This window comes from Dreissena polymorpha, chromosome 11 (assembly GCF_020536995.1).
Source record: "Dreissena polymorpha isolate Duluth1 chromosome 11, UMN_Dpol_1.0, whole genome shotgun sequence".
NCBI lineage: Eukaryota > Metazoa > Mollusca > Bivalvia > Myida > Dreissenidae > Dreissena > Dreissena polymorpha.
The window spans coordinates 6070076-6087829 of NC_068365.1; the positions used below are offsets into that span (position 1 = coordinate 6070076).

At 35.5% G+C, this 17754-nt stretch overlaps 1 protein-coding gene across 1 annotated transcript; it reads right to left on the bottom strand.

Annotated features, from left to right (window-relative positions):
- Positions 1–1830: 1830 nt before the first annotated feature.
- Positions 1831–17572, bottom strand: LOC127849516 (protein FAM32A-like). The gene is made up of 4 exons (XM_052382140.1): positions 17409–17572; positions 6476–6626; positions 5886–5939; positions 1831–3319 (listed from the first exon to the last, which is right to left on the bottom strand). Exons 1-4 carry the CDS (start codon positions 17477–17479, stop codon positions 3251–3253), a joined length of 345 nt encoding a protein of 114 aa, XP_052238100.1. The 5' UTR covers positions 17480–17572; the 3' UTR covers positions 1831–3250.
- Positions 17573–17754: the final 182 nt, after the last annotated feature.

Here is a 17754-nt window from a genome sequence, read left to right on the forward strand (position 1 = left end):
TTTGTCGAAAGTAAAACTTTTCTCTTAGTATTAGTTTAGGTATAAAAATAAATTAAGTAAATATACATTCATTTCAACAACATGCGATTTATTATTATATATGATTTTTACTGAAAAATAAACGTAAATATTGCTGCTAGTTCATTTCATTACACCTCATGAGGTGGGATTCACTATGTTACAGTGCAAGTTCGCTGGACACCCACAGCGGCATCAGATCTCGTCGGTTAAAGATAATATTTCCTGGTTAACACATATACAGTGTAAACGATTTTAGAATGCATTGCACAATGGGCGCAAAGTACTCGTGTACTAACAAAACTTACTCTGCATAAGTTCTTTTTCAGCAATGTTCGGCGTTGTGGCATAAAGGCCGGAATACATTTTGCAAAATCGAACACTGTCCATTTTCTAGTTTTTCTTTCCAAATTTTGAACATAATGCAAAGCTGTTTAATTTATTATGTAAAATCATTAATTGGAACTCTCCCTCTGCATATATGTGTTAAGTTTTCGCTTAAATATATTGAACTTTTGCAGAGTTAGACATTATTTTGCACAAACGCACACTGTCCAATATTTGAATATGCTTTCCATCCCACATTTACGGTGTCATCAAAAAACTAATCATACTTTTGATTATCAGAACTCGTTTTGGGGTATTGAAGATTAAAAAAAGATCAGGTAATTAATTTAATGCATCAATATGTATATACAATAATTGAAAGTTGTCACTTTAACTTTGTTCGAGCTAGTTTATCGATTATTTACACTCTAAGTTTACAAAATCGTGTGAAATCTAATATCTCCGGTCTTTGAAAATTAAGATACATCATCCATATTGACATTGATTAAAAATCATATTCCCGATGTTGAAGTTACTAAATATTAAAAACATTTAGAAGTATCATAGTCAAATTTCGATGTCATTCAAGAAAATTAAAGGTCTATATTGATTCTTACAGGTCAGAATTGAATAATCATATCTTTTACAATTTCCATTTATAATCTACCGGTAGTCAGTGGTTCATGTTCCTAGTTTTTAAGCATAGTTCTAACACATGAAATTCATTTTCAGTGAATCTGCATTGTAGACAATTGTATTTGAAATAACATAGTTTCTCTACCTACATTCTCAGCCCTTTTTGCATGGGTTAGGAAGGGGAAAGGATCATGCTTTTATGTTTGGCCTTATGGTCAAATTACAGCCCATACACCTTAAGTACAATAGGAGGCATAATCATGCTTTAAAGCTGTTTACAGATAAATCTTGGTCAGTAAATGTTCATATGAACCCCAAAAACATATACCAAGTGTTATATAAATATACATGTATGTAGTAGAAAGAGACATGGAGTAGTTGAAAGCAAACAATCATATTTTTTAAGTAAAAAATGGGGCTTAATACTGCTAAATGGCAGATCAGAGTCATGAACCTTTGTCATTGACCCAAACAATGACCCCAACCACATGTTTCAAATCAATACCTGTAGTAGAAACAGTCATTTGGAAATGATGCCTGTTAACCTTGACCAAATCAAAACGCAGACACTGACAAATGGGCGAGTAGTATAGCTCGAACTACATGTATTCAATGAATGGCTATAAATTACAGTAACCAAAACACCCAGGTGCCAATTCAAATAAAGCTACTTAATATGTTTGTAAATTTTCATTTCTCAAGCAGTATTTGTTTAGTTACTAAATGAACAGATCTTGCATTAAAAAAGCCTACATGCTTTATTTCAAGTCTAAAATGCACATAACATTGATCATGCAAAAGTGGGGAAAAGAACATGTTCACCTTGGTGTATGTTTAAAACTTAAAACATTTATGTTAATTTTATTTAATTACAAACATACATTTCAAAATGTGAAACTTGTAAGACAGAGCATGACAATAGACATTATTTTACAACACACCATTTTCATTTAAACAGTTGAAGAAATAAATGTTAGTTAATAATATAATTACAATACCCGAAAACACAGTACAAACAATTCAAATTAAGTAAAAATAATTGCATACAAGTTTTATCATCTGATCAATGAGATACATGCAGCATTAATAATTATAAAAAAATCCAAGTGGACAAATTCAGAAAGGAATAATAACAGTGTGCACCAATTTGTAAATCAATTGCAGAAGCAGAGCTAAGCCAATTCTGATGCTACTAGTATGTGTTAATTTGTATTTTATATACACACCTATGGGCCAACACATCATATACCTAAGACCTATGTCAATATAACAGGTGAAAACAAATGAGCCATGCTCTGGGCTAAGGGAGCTTAATGTATGTACATAAAGTTTCGTTCAAGATTAGCATATGCAGCCTGTACGGGCTAATCAGTGATGACACTATCCACCTAAACGGGATTTTTGCTCAGATGAGACAACCTTAACAAAAAATCCATTACAGTTGAAAGAGTTGTTGCTGATTAGCTTGAGCAGATTTAACAGTCTTATCTGGGACGACACTTTATGCACAAGTATTAAGCCCAGTTTTGCAAGATAAACCTCAAATCCAAGACTTTAAGGCATTCAGTACCCCTCGCAGATTATCATAATCGGACTCGGGAGAAATACGGGTTGAAAGTAGTCCGCCCACGTGCTACCATTCTAAGAATGTTACAACAACAAAAACAATAACAACGACGGCGTCCATAATTCCTGTAGAGTTTGTACTTGCTCTGGCTTCAGAGCATAGAAAATCCCCATTTTCATCTTTGCAAAATGTAAACAACTCGCAAAACCGGCCATGTTTGTTTTTACTATGTAATTTTGATTCGCGTAGGCCCGCGTAGGTAGACCGCAAAACCGCTTCCAAAATGTGTATTCATACTATCTCCTTCGAGGTACTTATCCGATGTTTGACGGAAAGGGCCGAGAATGTGCGTTTGGACTTTAAGGCTGATTCATCTTTCAAACTATCGTCTACATACAAATAGTGTTTACATATACTGTAAAATCATTATAATTCGTACAACATTCTTTTTTTGTGGATTTTGTGGGTTGCCCGATCAACGAGTTTAATATATCGGAAAATTACCAACGCAAATACCTTTTTTTTCAAAATCAGAAATCCATGTCCACAAAACATTTTTTGAAAACTCACAAAATGTAACGCTGACAAATATAAATTATTTAACAGTGCTAAAAGCATAGCCATTAAGTGATCACTGAACACAGAAGCTGAGAGTTCTTCCTTCCACACACAGCTTGTGTCCCACCATGACCCAAATGTCCCTCACTTTGTCCAGCTCACTTTGGGGATGTCAAAGTGCTCAGTGAGATTGTCAAGGTGCTGGTTGAACTCCTGAAATTAATGACAGGCTCTCATTAAGGTTTGTCAAATAAAAGGCAGGCTCTTGTTAGAGTTTGTCTATGTAATAAATGACACGTTTTTGTTTGGGTTGTAAATCAGTTGTCTTTTGAATCTCATCAGTATTTTTGCTGAGCTAGTTTAAAGTCAAATGTCTTAAGTTATGAGCACCTCCTAGTTTGGCATGTAATTCAATGTTTTTGTTCAATAATTTACATCAAAATAATAATTTATTTCACCATTAATAACATATTTCAACATCCAACAAATAAGAAACACACTTAATGTGCATCAATAGAGACACAATTTTCAAACACGGTAGTAAAAGAGAACACAATATCACAAAGACAAATTTGAACTATAATTATATTCTCCAATAGACAAAAAAAAACAAAGGACAATAATTCTGCCCAAACCGGTCACAGTCGAAACAATCATATACACATTGAGGTCATTAAAATGAGAAAGCTTAAGCAAGATTCAACACGTAGTTAATGGGCATTTTTGGGACTACAAACTCAATAATGGTAAAAATGACAAAGGGCCATAATTCTGCCAAAAGTGGCAGGCAACATTCTTTTATTTTTACAATAATCTATACATAAAGGTCATTCAATTGTGGAGGTTGTATTAAGATTTAACCTGAAGATAAAGAAGAGATAATGTCAACCTCTGTCAATGTCAAGCAATTGCTGTAATCTGATTTGATAATTCAATCACATGATTACATGACCTGATTATCATTTCGCAATGAACCAACCTAATATACCAATGTTAATGTTTATATTCATGACTGTGCTACTTTTTCATAAACAAATTGCAAAATGAAGTCAGAATTTTGGGTGACTTGTAATGACGTTGCAGTGATATTTTTACAAATTTTCTCATCTGAGTCCTGGGACTCTATAACTTGCAAATCTATGAGTCCCAGAATTGAAAGAATGAGTCCAAATATTAAACGATATTTTTTTTTTTTATAAATTTCAATGCATTTTTGGGACTCGCATAATTCGAAACTTTGCATCCCCAGAGGTTTTTGTGAGTCCAGGACGCAGGACTCGCAGGTAAAAAAACATCACTGACGTTTTTTAAACATCATCAGTTAAATGACTCAATAGTATGGCCCCAACTTCAACAATATGCCATACAACACAAAGAAAACTGAAACTCAATTTATATGCCAGTGTATAGAAGTTTGTTGCTGCCTTTAGAATGTTATCATTAATGGTACTTAATGTCTTTTTCATGACTATTGAAAAGTTTTCATAACTATTGAAAAGCATTTTTTTCATTTAATCAACGTATGAACTGTCTGGAAAATAAACATTAATTTTTCCATGAACTTCATCATACACTGATAAATGATACACAAAAAAGGAATTCCATTCTTAACTGAAACACAAATGTTGAGACAATCATTTTTATATTGAAGCAAACAACACAAAGAGCAATAACTGTGCCAAAACTGGTTGCAGCCAGAATTCCTTTCTTCATAATCTACACATTCAGCTTGACTGACTCGTGCCTTTTGCACATTGTCTAAATGCACTTAACATTGTATCCAACTTTCGTAAATATTCTTGAATGGGTTTAGGAAGAATGGACAGAACATGAAAATAGAGGCTTAAGCCTTTGACCTAACTAGAAATATGACCTTGACCTCAAGTCTAGATTACTGACTCATGTCTTACGTACACACTGTCAATTCCCTAATTATTTGAGACAAGTTCCATCAAAATCCTATCAAGGGTATAGGAGATATAGAGTGGACACAAAAATGGAGGCTCAAACCTTTTGCCTTGAGGAACTACCTTGACCTTGATCCGGCATGACTGACTCATGTCTTCTGGACATGTCTCAATGCACTAAGCATATGATGCAAGATTCGTAGACACAATGCGGAAGCTTGAACCTTTTACCGTGAAGTATGACCTTGACCTTAATCTGGCATGACTGCTTTCTGAACATTGTCTAGATGCTTTTAGCATTTGAGGCATGTTTAATGAAAATCTGCCAAAGGGTAAAGGAGATATATAACAGACATAAAACTGTTACGGACAGACTGATAGACTGACAGACTTACTGGCTGACGGGATACAGGAACAGGGAATTCTTCCTTACAATTTGTGGAAGCACATTAATTGTCAAGGGGTCTTGACCCACAAATAAGGGGTATTTTTTTGCAAAAATGGCTTCCAGTAAAACCTTGAAACCAGCAGTTGAACTGGTCAGATAATTCCTGGCCAATACACACTTTGTTCAATGTTAGTATGTGAATTGCAGCTGCTATCATCAATGACAATTGTATCTGGTTTGGGAACATGTTCTCAATCATCACAGTGTATTTGACTGTGCCATAGTTAATATGGATCTTAGTCAGTTACCTTAAGCATAAAGCCTGAAGACATGTATAACATGTATAAGTGTTAAAAAAGCAAAACAATTTGCAGGTAAATGTAGACAACATTTTAAACAGTTGAATGAAATGGTTTGACATAAAATAATCCTTAATTTCCTAAGTGAAAAACAAGCACAAAAAAGGATTGTAAAAAGAACTTACTACAATTCTTTCTTTGTGACTTTTTGTTGCCCTCTCCAGGATTTGCTGGGCCATCTGCAAACCATAATTTGAACATTATGTATTGCTAAAAACAAAACCTAGTGTTCTAAAGAGTGTCTACTTGTTATAAAAAATACCTGAACAAGTTTGAATTATCCATAGGAAATACCACAATTTTCTTTAACTTACGCTTCAATATACTTCTGTATCATATTCTAAGTTGCTTAATCAAATCTTATCTATTTACTATTTGAAACAAGATTTGGTATACATGCCAAAATCCTATTTAATATATTGTTAAGGTAATTTAAAAAGGTAATTTGAAAAGAATCACAAAAGTGATGTTCACAGATTAGCAAAATTAAAATGTTAAAATGACGTATCATAGATTCCACAATGCTTTGTCGTAATCTCCACCAACGCTAAATCCCTAAAACAGATTTTCATTTAGACGAGACTTTCTTTAAGCCCAAAAAAATACATAAAAGCGAAGAGTTGTCTCTGATCAGCCTGTGAAGACTGCATCGGCTAATCTGGGAAATACTTAACACACATGCATTAAGCCCTGTTTTAGCCAGAGTGCAGCATACCTTCTTCTCCTTCCTCTTCTCAAAGGCAATCTCAGCCTTGGTCCGTGTGTCAGCCCTTTGGGCAGGCTGCTGCTCTGATGTACCGGGCGTCTCTGCCAGACTCTGCAGGTACTTGTCAAGCTCCTTGTCTTTATCCTTCCTTTTCTTCTTCCTGGCAAATATTAGGATAATTTTTGACATAATGAAAAACTTTGTTTGCATACGTTAAAACCTATTAATTTAAGCCTTAAAGCGCTGGAGCTGAATTTTAAAGGCCTTTGCAAACAGTTTGGATCCAGATGAGACGCCACAGAACGTGGCGTCTCATCTGGATCCAAACTGTTTGCTATTCTGATAGTATTCTTTGAAAAAAATCGAAGAAAATGCTAATTTTAGAAATTCTGCAGACAACATTTTAGCAGAAGACAAATTACCCAGCATGCAAAGGGTTAAGCTTGATTGCATTGAAATTCTAAGGCATAATGAAATGCTCTCCAATCTGTGACTTGGGTTTAACGTTCTTGGTATCTTTGAGGGAGATCTAAAGAATGCTCCTACAGAGGGGGATTGAACATTTGACATCGTGGTCAAAAGGCAGCCAAAATACCTACTATAACACTTTGACCTTGTGAGCTTGCTTTTGGACACACATGACTTTGCCCAGGTATTGTCAAAGAGAACATTTGACCAAGTGTTATCAAGATTGAGTCCTAAATGTGATACAATACAAGGCTTTCTTAGTCTTTGAAAACACAAGAATCTGATTCCAACTCAGCATAAATATTGTCAAGATAAACAATCTGAACAAATTTCATCAGAAATAAGCCATAAATGTGGAATCTAGAGTGATAAACAGAATTTTGAAGTGTGGCTTAGTTTGTGGATGTACAGGACTCAGCTTCGTACTCAGCTTATATTCACAACAAGGGACAAAATTGTCACAAAACCAGGTTTTCATTGTGAAAAAAAATTTGATAAAGGGAGACAACTCAAACTGAACTTTTGAAATGAACAAACAAAATTAACCCCCTTTGTAAGTTTGTTTTAAAATAAATCTATTTTTAGTCGTGGCGACCTTGACATTAGAGATATTGACGTGATTCTTTCGTGAGACACACCGTCCCATGATGGTGAACAAATGTGCCAAATGATTATAAAATCTAATAATGAATGACATAGTTATAGCCCAGACAAGCTCATTTATGGCTATTTTTTACCTTTGAACTCAAAGTGTGACCTTGACCTTGGAGATATTGACGTAATTTTTTCGCGCGACACACCGTCTAATGATGGTTAACAAATGTGCCAAATGATTTTAAAATCTCACAATGAACGACAAAGTTATGGCCCGGACAGGTTTGTTCCGCCCGCCCGCCAGCCAGCAAGCCCGCCAGCATTCGCCAATCTAATAACCAGTTTTTTCCTTCGGAAAACCTGGTTAAAAACCTGGTTAATAATCATCTACATTGGATGAAAATTGTGGGCTTTAGTGTGATAATGAGCTTAAATTTGACACAGGTGATCATGCTCGGGTGAGCTCCAAAAAGGATGACATCAATGATCAATGGCTGTTTTGAGAATCATGTTATTTTTGTTATAGTATGATATGAAAAATTGTACCATATAACAGTTGAAATAAAGATTTAAAAGTAAAGAATAAGAATTTTAAAAAAGCACACTGAGTGGTTCAATACAAGAATACAAGATTCAGTTCATAACCATATAAACATAACACAAAAGACATATTTATACATGTATTTAATAGCATGTCAAGGGAATGTGATTGATAGAATTAGTTTACTTAAGGAAAATGTTTTAAACATATTCAATGTGAGTTAAATATTTGAGATCTAAGCATTACTGAAACAAAATAGGATAAAAAGACTAACAGCCACAATTGCTTAATAAAATACATCAACAATGAAAAATATAAGGCTGTTACACCCATTTGATGCGATTCATTATCTATGAATCAAACAAAACCAAATGCTCTGATAATGGTTTTGAACCATAAATACCCAGGTAAACCAAGCAAAGTAAATTTATACATTACAAACCTTTTCGATTATTAACTTTAAATTTTAATGTTAGAGGAATGGGTTAATTTTTTTTTGCAAAGCCAAAATTAAATAACACCAAAATTAATATTGAATAGAAGTAAAATTGCACTTCCATTTTAATCCAAGCATGAAAGACAATTTATAATTCCATGGATTAAAATGTGTTTTTGGAAAACTATGGTTGAAAAAGGTGGCTTATTTTGTTTAATCCCTTAAGTCCATCAACACCTCTGTAGCAACAGAGAACTCATACAGTACCCCTGGTAGCCACAGACACCAAAGCCAACACTCAAGCCCACTTGATGCTCAGACATCAAGCTTCAGCTCTGTATTGTCGCTACCGGGCCCTCCACAAGCATCATTTAGGATATTGCTGATCAATTTCCAGAGCATGCGAGCCAAACCATCTGAATTCTGGCTACTCCTCCAAGAATCAAACCCTGATATTGTCATTGGCTGTGAAACATGGTTGAAGATGTGACAGCAGTGGTATTGCCCCCCTAAAACATGTATAAGGGCACATTGTCTAAGGCTGCAATCTTGAATGAGCAGTTTACAAGTGTGTTCAGAGAAGAGGACCCAAGTAACATCCAAAAGATGAGCGGAACACCATACCCATCAATGGCAACCTTTTTCAACATAGGAAATGAGGGTGTACACAAACTCTTGCTGAACCTGAACCCAAACAAGGCAACAGGACCTGATGCTATCCCTACAAGGTTCCTACAGGAATCTGCAAGTGAACTCTCACCTATGTTGACCCTCATCTTTCAGGCCTCTCTGTCACAAGCCTGTGTGCCTGATGACTGGAAGCAAGCATCGATGGCTCCAATATTCAAGAAGGGCGACAAAAGCACCCCTGCCAACTACAGGCCTATCTCCCTCACCTTAATTTGTCTGCTGCAAAATCATGGAGCATATCATGCACAGCCAGATCATGCAGCATATAAAAGACCTGAACATATTGTCAGACTCACAGCATGGGTTCAGGAAGCGCCGGTCATGTGAGACGCAGCTACTCCCGACCTTACAGGATCTCTCGTCAGCTCTTGACTAAAGTGAGCAGATAGACGCCATCTTACTTGACTTCAGTAAGGCGTTTGACAAGGTCCCACACAAACACCTTGCTGTGAAACTGGAGCACTTTGTCATCAGTAGAAACATTCTCACCTGGATCAGAAGCTTCCTATCAAACCAAAGTCAACAGGTACAGGTCGAAGATGTACAGTCAAAACCAGCACCAGTTACATCGGGTGTCCCTCAAGGCTCCGTGTTAGGACCCTTGCTCTTCCTTGTGTACATCAATGACATGCCCTCAAAAGTTAAATCCACAACAAGGCTATTCGCGGATGGCAGTCTTCTGTACAGAGAGATCAAGTCTTCAGAGGATGCACAAATATTATAGAACAACCTCAATGCCCTCCAAGAGTGGGAAACAACTTGGAAGATGTCCTTCAACCCAGACAAATGTGAGGTACTGCGGATAACAAGAAAGCGAACCCTGATACAAGAAGACTACAGCATCCACGGGCACCAGCTAGCCTTAGTCAAGACAAGAAAAATTTTAGGCGTGACACTTGCTATCGATCTTTCCTGGAAACCACACTCAGACAGCCGCACTACGTCTGCCAATAATTCTCTCGCCTTCCTCCGCAAAAATCTCTCCATCTGCCCGAAAGACATAAAGCTGCAGTGCTATAAGTCACTAGTCAGACCTGTCCTCAACTACGCATAAGCAGCTTGGGACCATCGGACACAGGCATGTATTCAACAGTTAGAGGCTGTGCAGCGAAGAGCGCGGCGAGATTCATCACAGGCAATTACAGGACCACAAGCAGCACTAGCCAGATGATCCAAGACCTTGGGCTAACTACCATAGAACTCCGCCGCCAGCACTCAAATTTCCTGATGATGTATCAGATCACCTATGGTCTTCTGGACCTTCCTGCCACCGATCCTCTCCGGCGATCAATCACATCTACATGTACATGAGGACGTGGACTAGAAGACATGGATGATGCAGTGGTCCGTTACTGGATACCATACTGCAGAACAAACACCTACCTTCCGTCCTTCTTCATCTCTGGAGCTTGATTGTTGAACCAACTACCAAAGCACCTTACAGTTCTACAGACCCCCAGAGTCATTCAGGGAAGGACTTGCCAGCCTCCAATTCAAACATTGTGCTTTCCTGACTGTACATATTATAAATATTAAAGGTTTTATTCTTTTAACTGCACTCTCACGATCACCTTGTAAATAAAAAATGTACGAGTATGCTCCAGAGTGAGATTTATACATCACATGGAAAAAGAAGTCTGTAAAGACTCCTAAATATTGAAAGTAAGGAGTAAAAGGGGCTCCTTACTAAAGTTATTCAGATTTGTAAGTGTCAAATTAAATCACATATCCTTTGCACATCTGTAACGTATTAGAACGTACATGTTTTTTCTATCCTCAAAACCATGGCGATTTTTACAGTGTACTACAACGTTATAGAACGCATACAAATTTCGTTGTTTCAAAACCTGACCCCTATTAAGCGTAGGAACCCTGAAACTTTTTTTCTTAAAAAATAAAAGTATCAATGTTTGTAAATGAACTGAAACTTAATTTAAGACAAAAATTAAAATAAGACTGCGACGTTCGAATGTTCAATATACAGTCTGTTGACTATAAACTTGTCAAATATAAGTTTCGACCATTTATGGTTAATAAGTGAGAGCTAAAATCAATAAATATTTAAATTCTCAAAATTCATCTTAAACAAGGTCAGTTGTAGTGGCAGCCATTGTGTGAATACGTTTTTTGTCACTGTGACCTTGACCTTTGACCTAGTGACCTGAAAATCAATAGGGGTCATCTGCAAGTCATGATAAATGTGCCTATGAAGTTTCATGATACTAGGCCTAAGTATTCTTGAGTTATCACCCGGAAACCATTTTACTGTTTCGAGTCACTGTGACCTTGACCTTTAACCTAGTGACCTGAAAATCAATAGGGGTTATCTGCCAATCATGATCAATAGCTTTGATACTTCATGAGAAAAGTGGACCTAAACACAAAACTTAACCAGACGCAGACGCCTAGGTGATGACAATAGCTCATAACTTTTTTTTCAAATGACCTTGACCTTTGACCTAGTGACCTGAAAATCAATAGGGGTCATCTGCGAGTCATGATCAATGTACCTATGAAGTTTCATGCTCATAGGCATAAGCGTTTTTGAGTACCGTAAATCCACGAATATAATACGCCCTCGTGCATAATACGCACCCCCTAGTTTGGTCAAAATTTATCGGTAAAAATTGAAAATCCGAGTAAAATACTCACTTAAAAAATCAGTGTCCGAAATCGGACATTTCCGAAAAAATGTGTCAATATATTTTTGTGCTGTGAAAATAGCAAATCAATTTGGTGTTGTCAACTATCTGTTACCCCGGTATATTGATCGGGATGTGTTATAGTGCTGTTGTTATGACAGTTGCATAATAAATATCTCTGTCTATTGTTTATATTACCATTGATTGTTACCGATAACACACGGGCCCCTTGCTGACATCCGGGTCAAGCAGTCATAATTACAAAAGAAAGAAGCAGAGATGCTGTTTTTTCTTTTCACATTTAATTCAATTTGACAATATTCGGGACGATAATAATTATAATAATAATAAAGTAATAAGAAGACAAAATGGACTTCCGTTTTTATAGTTGTCTAGATGAATTACTTTTACTTTGTTCAAGTTACAAACTCAATACTTTAATATAACTAAAAAAACAATTAAACCGCTCGTGTTTTTCATGATCTAGTTCATTAAAATACGCTGCTGTCATTAAGGCTAGTTTTGGAGTAAAAAATAAATTAATTAATTATCACCTTTCAATTTAATTCGGCAATTTGCAGACAGGTGTAATAGACTATTAGCATCATAAAACTAATTATTTAATTACCACTCTTTACTTCAGATATGGTAAATATGCGGTACAAAGATAAATAGTGGTCAGCTAAGAAATAAATATTTACGGGTATTGTCAGTTATTTTTTTTCATTTGCTAATCTCTTTATACGACTTAGCGTCCAGTCGCTATTTTGTAGGCAAACGATATTAACTGTGTATTCAAAGTATACAGTGTCTGCGCATGGATGACCCAATATTATCCGATAGCTCCTCCCGTTCTCACGTTTCATTTGACAACGTCATTTCATGTGTAAGCGAGCTCAAGTTTTATTGGCCAGCTACCATGTGCACTTCAATAACAATAAGGTCAAGCGATGTCTCATAATCGGGTACAGACAGGGTTTCGTTTACTGTTCGAATTGCAAACACTTTCATTAAAACAAAGAGACAAATATAGAAAACCAGTCCGATATAAATGGCAGATGTTTTCAATGAAATTTTACTAGATTTTCGTATTTTCACAAATAAGATTTTTATTGAGCCAAATTCTCAATATTTTCGCAAATGACTCAACTGGCGAATGACAGCACGAGCCCTGTTGCACCCTTTTGATGTAATGGTGTAGTTCAAAATGGATGCCACGAAGCGAATAATAGCGATTAAGTTGAAAATTTACACAGGAAAATAGTTGTTCTGCTCTCAACTCGTATATTATACGCACCCCCTACTTGAAGAAAAAATCGGCAGGTAAAAAAGTGCGTATTATATTCGTAGATTTACGGTAATCATCCGGAAACCATTTTCCTATTTCGGGTCACCGTGACCTTGACCTTTGACCTACTGACCTGAAAATCAATAGGGGTCATCTGCGAGTCATGATCAATGTACCTATGAAGTTTCATGATCATAGGCATAAGCGTTTTTGAGTAATCATCCGGAAACCATTTTTTTATTTCGGGCCACCGTGACCTTGACCTTTGACCTACTGACCTGAAAATCAATAGGGGTCATCTGCGAGTCATGATCAATGTACCTATGAAGTTTCATGATCCTAGGCATAAGCCTTCTTGAGTTATCATCCGGAAACCATTTTACTATTTTGGGTCACTGTGACCTTGACCTTTGACCTAGTGACCTGAAAATCAAAAGGGGTCATCTGCGAGTCATGATCAATGAACCTATGAAGTTTCATGATCCTAGGCATAAGCGTTCTTAAGTGATCCTCCAGAAACCATTTTACTATTTCAGGTCACCATGACCTTGACCTAGTGACCTCAAAATCAATAGGGGTCATCTGTGTACCTATGAAGTTTCATGATCCTAGGCCTAAGCGTTCTTGAGTTATCATCCGGAAACCGTCTGGTGGACGGACATCCGGACATACATACGAACGGACCGACATGAGCAAAACAATATACCCCCTCTTCTTCGAAGGGGGGCATAAAAAGCAAATGAATGGTATTTTGAAAACAATGATTTTCTGTCATGTTTGTGGTATAAACTTAAGAAAGGTCTGCATTTCGAATGTTTATAATATATGACGTTTTGGCAAAAAATATCAAATCATACAACGGATCATGTGTATATTGTAAGATTGTTTATTGATCTGTATTGATTTTTTCAAAAATACATTTTTATACGTTACAGAGGTTTATTTGCTATTGACAAAGTTAGTAAAAATACATTACAGTTTTTCTTAGTATTCTCATGCACTTCATTTTTCAGTTGTATAAAAGCGTAAAAATACGGTAGAATCCGCTATGGGGCATCACTTTCTAAAACAAATTATAACGTAATTAAACAGATAATTGTTTGACGATAAACAACTGTGACGGGTTAAAACATATTTTAGGCCAGAATTTCGTTTATGAACCATAAAATGTATTTTAAAAAACGCGAAATTCCGTTACAGTATTGAAAATCAGGGTTTTTTTTGGCCCGATTTTATAGCCGAAATTTGGCTATATTCCCAATCGCAAAAAGTATACTTTTTTCCCAAAATTTGCTAACAAATTCCCAATTGGGAAAAAATGCTAATGACATGGCTTTTTCGATTTTTAACAAAGCGTAGTCCGATCCAGTCTCGTACAGTTTTTAGACTATAACGCGATTTGGATAACGTCTGCATTATTCGTGTGCACGATATTCTGTGTGTTGTTCAGCGCTTATTATATTTGTGATGAAATTTAAGTGTTTTGTGATTCGGCTGAATGGAAAACAAATATGTCACACAATTCGAAACATTACTTGAAAGATTCCTTAGCAAAAATGTGGCCAAACAAAAACTGTTGATTTTTTTAAGCAAGCATCATTAAATAAACAAACATCGTCAACAAGTACAAGTTCTCCCATTGAAACTCCTTCCATTCATCATTGGCAATGAAAGCAATTTAATAACAAGTGACTCTTTTGCATGGTCATCGTTGATTTCCCGAAGCAAAGTGCTGACTGATATTCAACATGTTGAAACTAGGGAAATAAGTTTGTGACTGAAGACTTTGTGTGAGTTTATTATGTGCAAAAACTGTTGATCATGATGATGTTTGTGGAGTTTGTAATTAAAGATGTTGAACTCTTTCATGTAGTTTTAAATCCCAATTTATTTTCCCAATTTCTTGAAAATGCAGATAAAATTCCCAATTTCAAAGCCATGGGCTATCTTCCCAAAATGCTGAGAAAAAACCCTGAAAATTGTGAAAAACATGCATGTTTAAACAACGTTGTATGTGTAACCTTAAAAAAAAAGCCCTGGTTCTGATAAGAGAAAAATTGTAAGCTTCAGCGTTTTGCTGCAAAAATCGACCAGGTGCCTAAAGGATATGAAAAATCGCTTACATAAGTATTCTAAGAACATTGATCAATATGAGAATTTTCAGTTAAGAGTTCAGTTGCAACATTTCCATACATAAACGACTTAAGTTGCTATTAAAACATTTATTCAAGATTGTGTTTTCAGGGCTTTTCATCTGGAAATTGGGAAGAAGCCCTAGCCTTGCAAATTGGGAAATTTAAGCGTGATAAATGGCCATTTTGGGAAATTTTTTTTAAAGCATTTCATCACAGGTAAATCATTTAATCAATTTTAAACAGTCACAATAATGGTTTGAACTTTATTTTTGTTATGAATTAATGACTTGGAAATGTTCTTTTCAAAGATTGGCCAGCTATATTTTCAAACAGATAAACTTTTCAACAGGTAACAGCAGTTTTTGAACAGTAAACTAAAAGTTATCTCTTTTTTCAAACTGAAAATTCAGCGATGACACTGGTGACCTCCCTTGCGGCCCTCGTGCAAAAACCGACAATAAAACCCGTACTACGCAATATTCTGTTCTAGACTGGTACACAAATACAATTAAAATTCGGCTTAGCGGTAGTGGGGAAATAACTGAACTGAACTGGTAGCGAAAAAATCGATACCAGACAACAATTACGCAAAATAAACCTTCATCTTTGTTTATCGCTCGTGGAAGCTTTCAATGAAATTACAATCATCTACAAGACCAGTAAAACTATACCGAATAGTAACTTGGCTACAAAACACTATCCGCTGTGTTTATTTTTTTGATTTTCAGGGGAATTTCAATCGTTTTTTTTGGGAAGTCTTTCAACCAGAGTTGGGAAAAAATAAGGCTTTTTAGAATTGGGAAGGAGCCGAATATCGGCCTCTGTTATATAAGGATGAAAAGCCCTGAGTTTTTGTTGATGAACAACTTGCACATAGACTAGTCTCATTTATAAGACGCGCAAAGAATTTAGAGATACTTTTTATATGGGCTAAATTCTTTGGAACGTCTCATCGTTGAAGGACCTTTTGTGTGGTGGAAACCAGAAAGTTAAAATTTTCATCAATTTGCGTAAAATTGCAAAATAACATTACCAACTCATTCAGTTTTAATTCAGAAGTTCATTTTTACATCAAATATCGTCGATTCGAAGTTAGAAAGGCATAAATTCTTCAGTTAAACTTCTGCTTAAATCGCAAAACAATCACTGACCTGTAGCCATGTCATGAAACTGATTTAAATATGAACCAATCAGAAGAAGGCATTATGGTGTAACGTGTACGCGTAATTTTATTTAACATTAGCTTTTAACACCGACTTTTACATAACTAGATCTTGTATGCTAAACTTTGTCGATTTAATAAGCATATGTTCAAAACAGATATGGTGCAGTTTCTATTCACTGTTCTAAGTTTCAGGAAGTGTTTATGCATGTCTTTTTCGCACCTCTGTCTGTGTTGTTTTATGTACTTACATTCTACGTTAAAAAGGACGGTATACTGTACGATCTGTATCAATATTATTTATGTACAGTATAAAAATAAAAGATGTAATTTATTTCAGAACTTTTTAATTGTCAATTTAGAAAAAAAAACAATGCTAAATTAATCCAGAAAAGTATAACATCGGTTTACTATGTAACCCGCTGCACCACAACAGACGAACGCAAACTGTATTTTACGCTGTTTATTCTTCCACTTTAAACCAGATGCTTTACATCGAGGTCGTGTTATCCATTTATATCTACACAGCGAGCGAATCGAGAGATATTGAAAAATTGAATAGTGGTTGGATTTAAATTGCTCAGGCGTGCAAAATTCAAAGTGTCATTACATAATTTTTACGGAACATTATTAAGAAATGAATTATCTACACAGGTAAGTAAATATTATTGCAATCCGTTGTTATTAAGTGTCTTATATCGGGGCTTGAATGTTGCGCACAAAATCCTTGCGCAACAATATAGACAAAGAACAAAAAATTCCCACCACATAATTGGTTTTTCACCCTTTGTACGCTCCAAATATTACCCATATAAAAAGTAGCTTAATATTTAAGAGCGTCAAAAATTTGGACTACACATAGACTAGAGCAATACAAAATCATATGGTCGCGAAATCATATTTCGCACATCAAACACATATTATCTCATATTATTTCATTTCAAACAGTGTCTAACTTTGTCGTTTGTTTTATCTTGTAGACTTACTTTTTAATTTTATGATCTGAAACACGCTTTAATTTTAATGAACCTCGACAGACATTGTCGTATTCAGACATCTTTATTTACTTCAACATTCGTACGAAGAGGTTTCGTACACACAACATAAATCATGATTTTAGTTTTGAAAAATATCTTATGAAATATTTGAATGCAATTTATACACAACGAGATTTCTTTAATAAGAATTACGTTTTGTTATGTGCAAAGGAAAGTATAAATTAGGGTTGGAAATGTTAATGCTGCAGATGTATCGAACCTGTTGAGTACGAAATTTAGGGAATAATAAATTTTCGTACTTTGTATTTTCATCTTGTTTGGATATTTTCAAGTA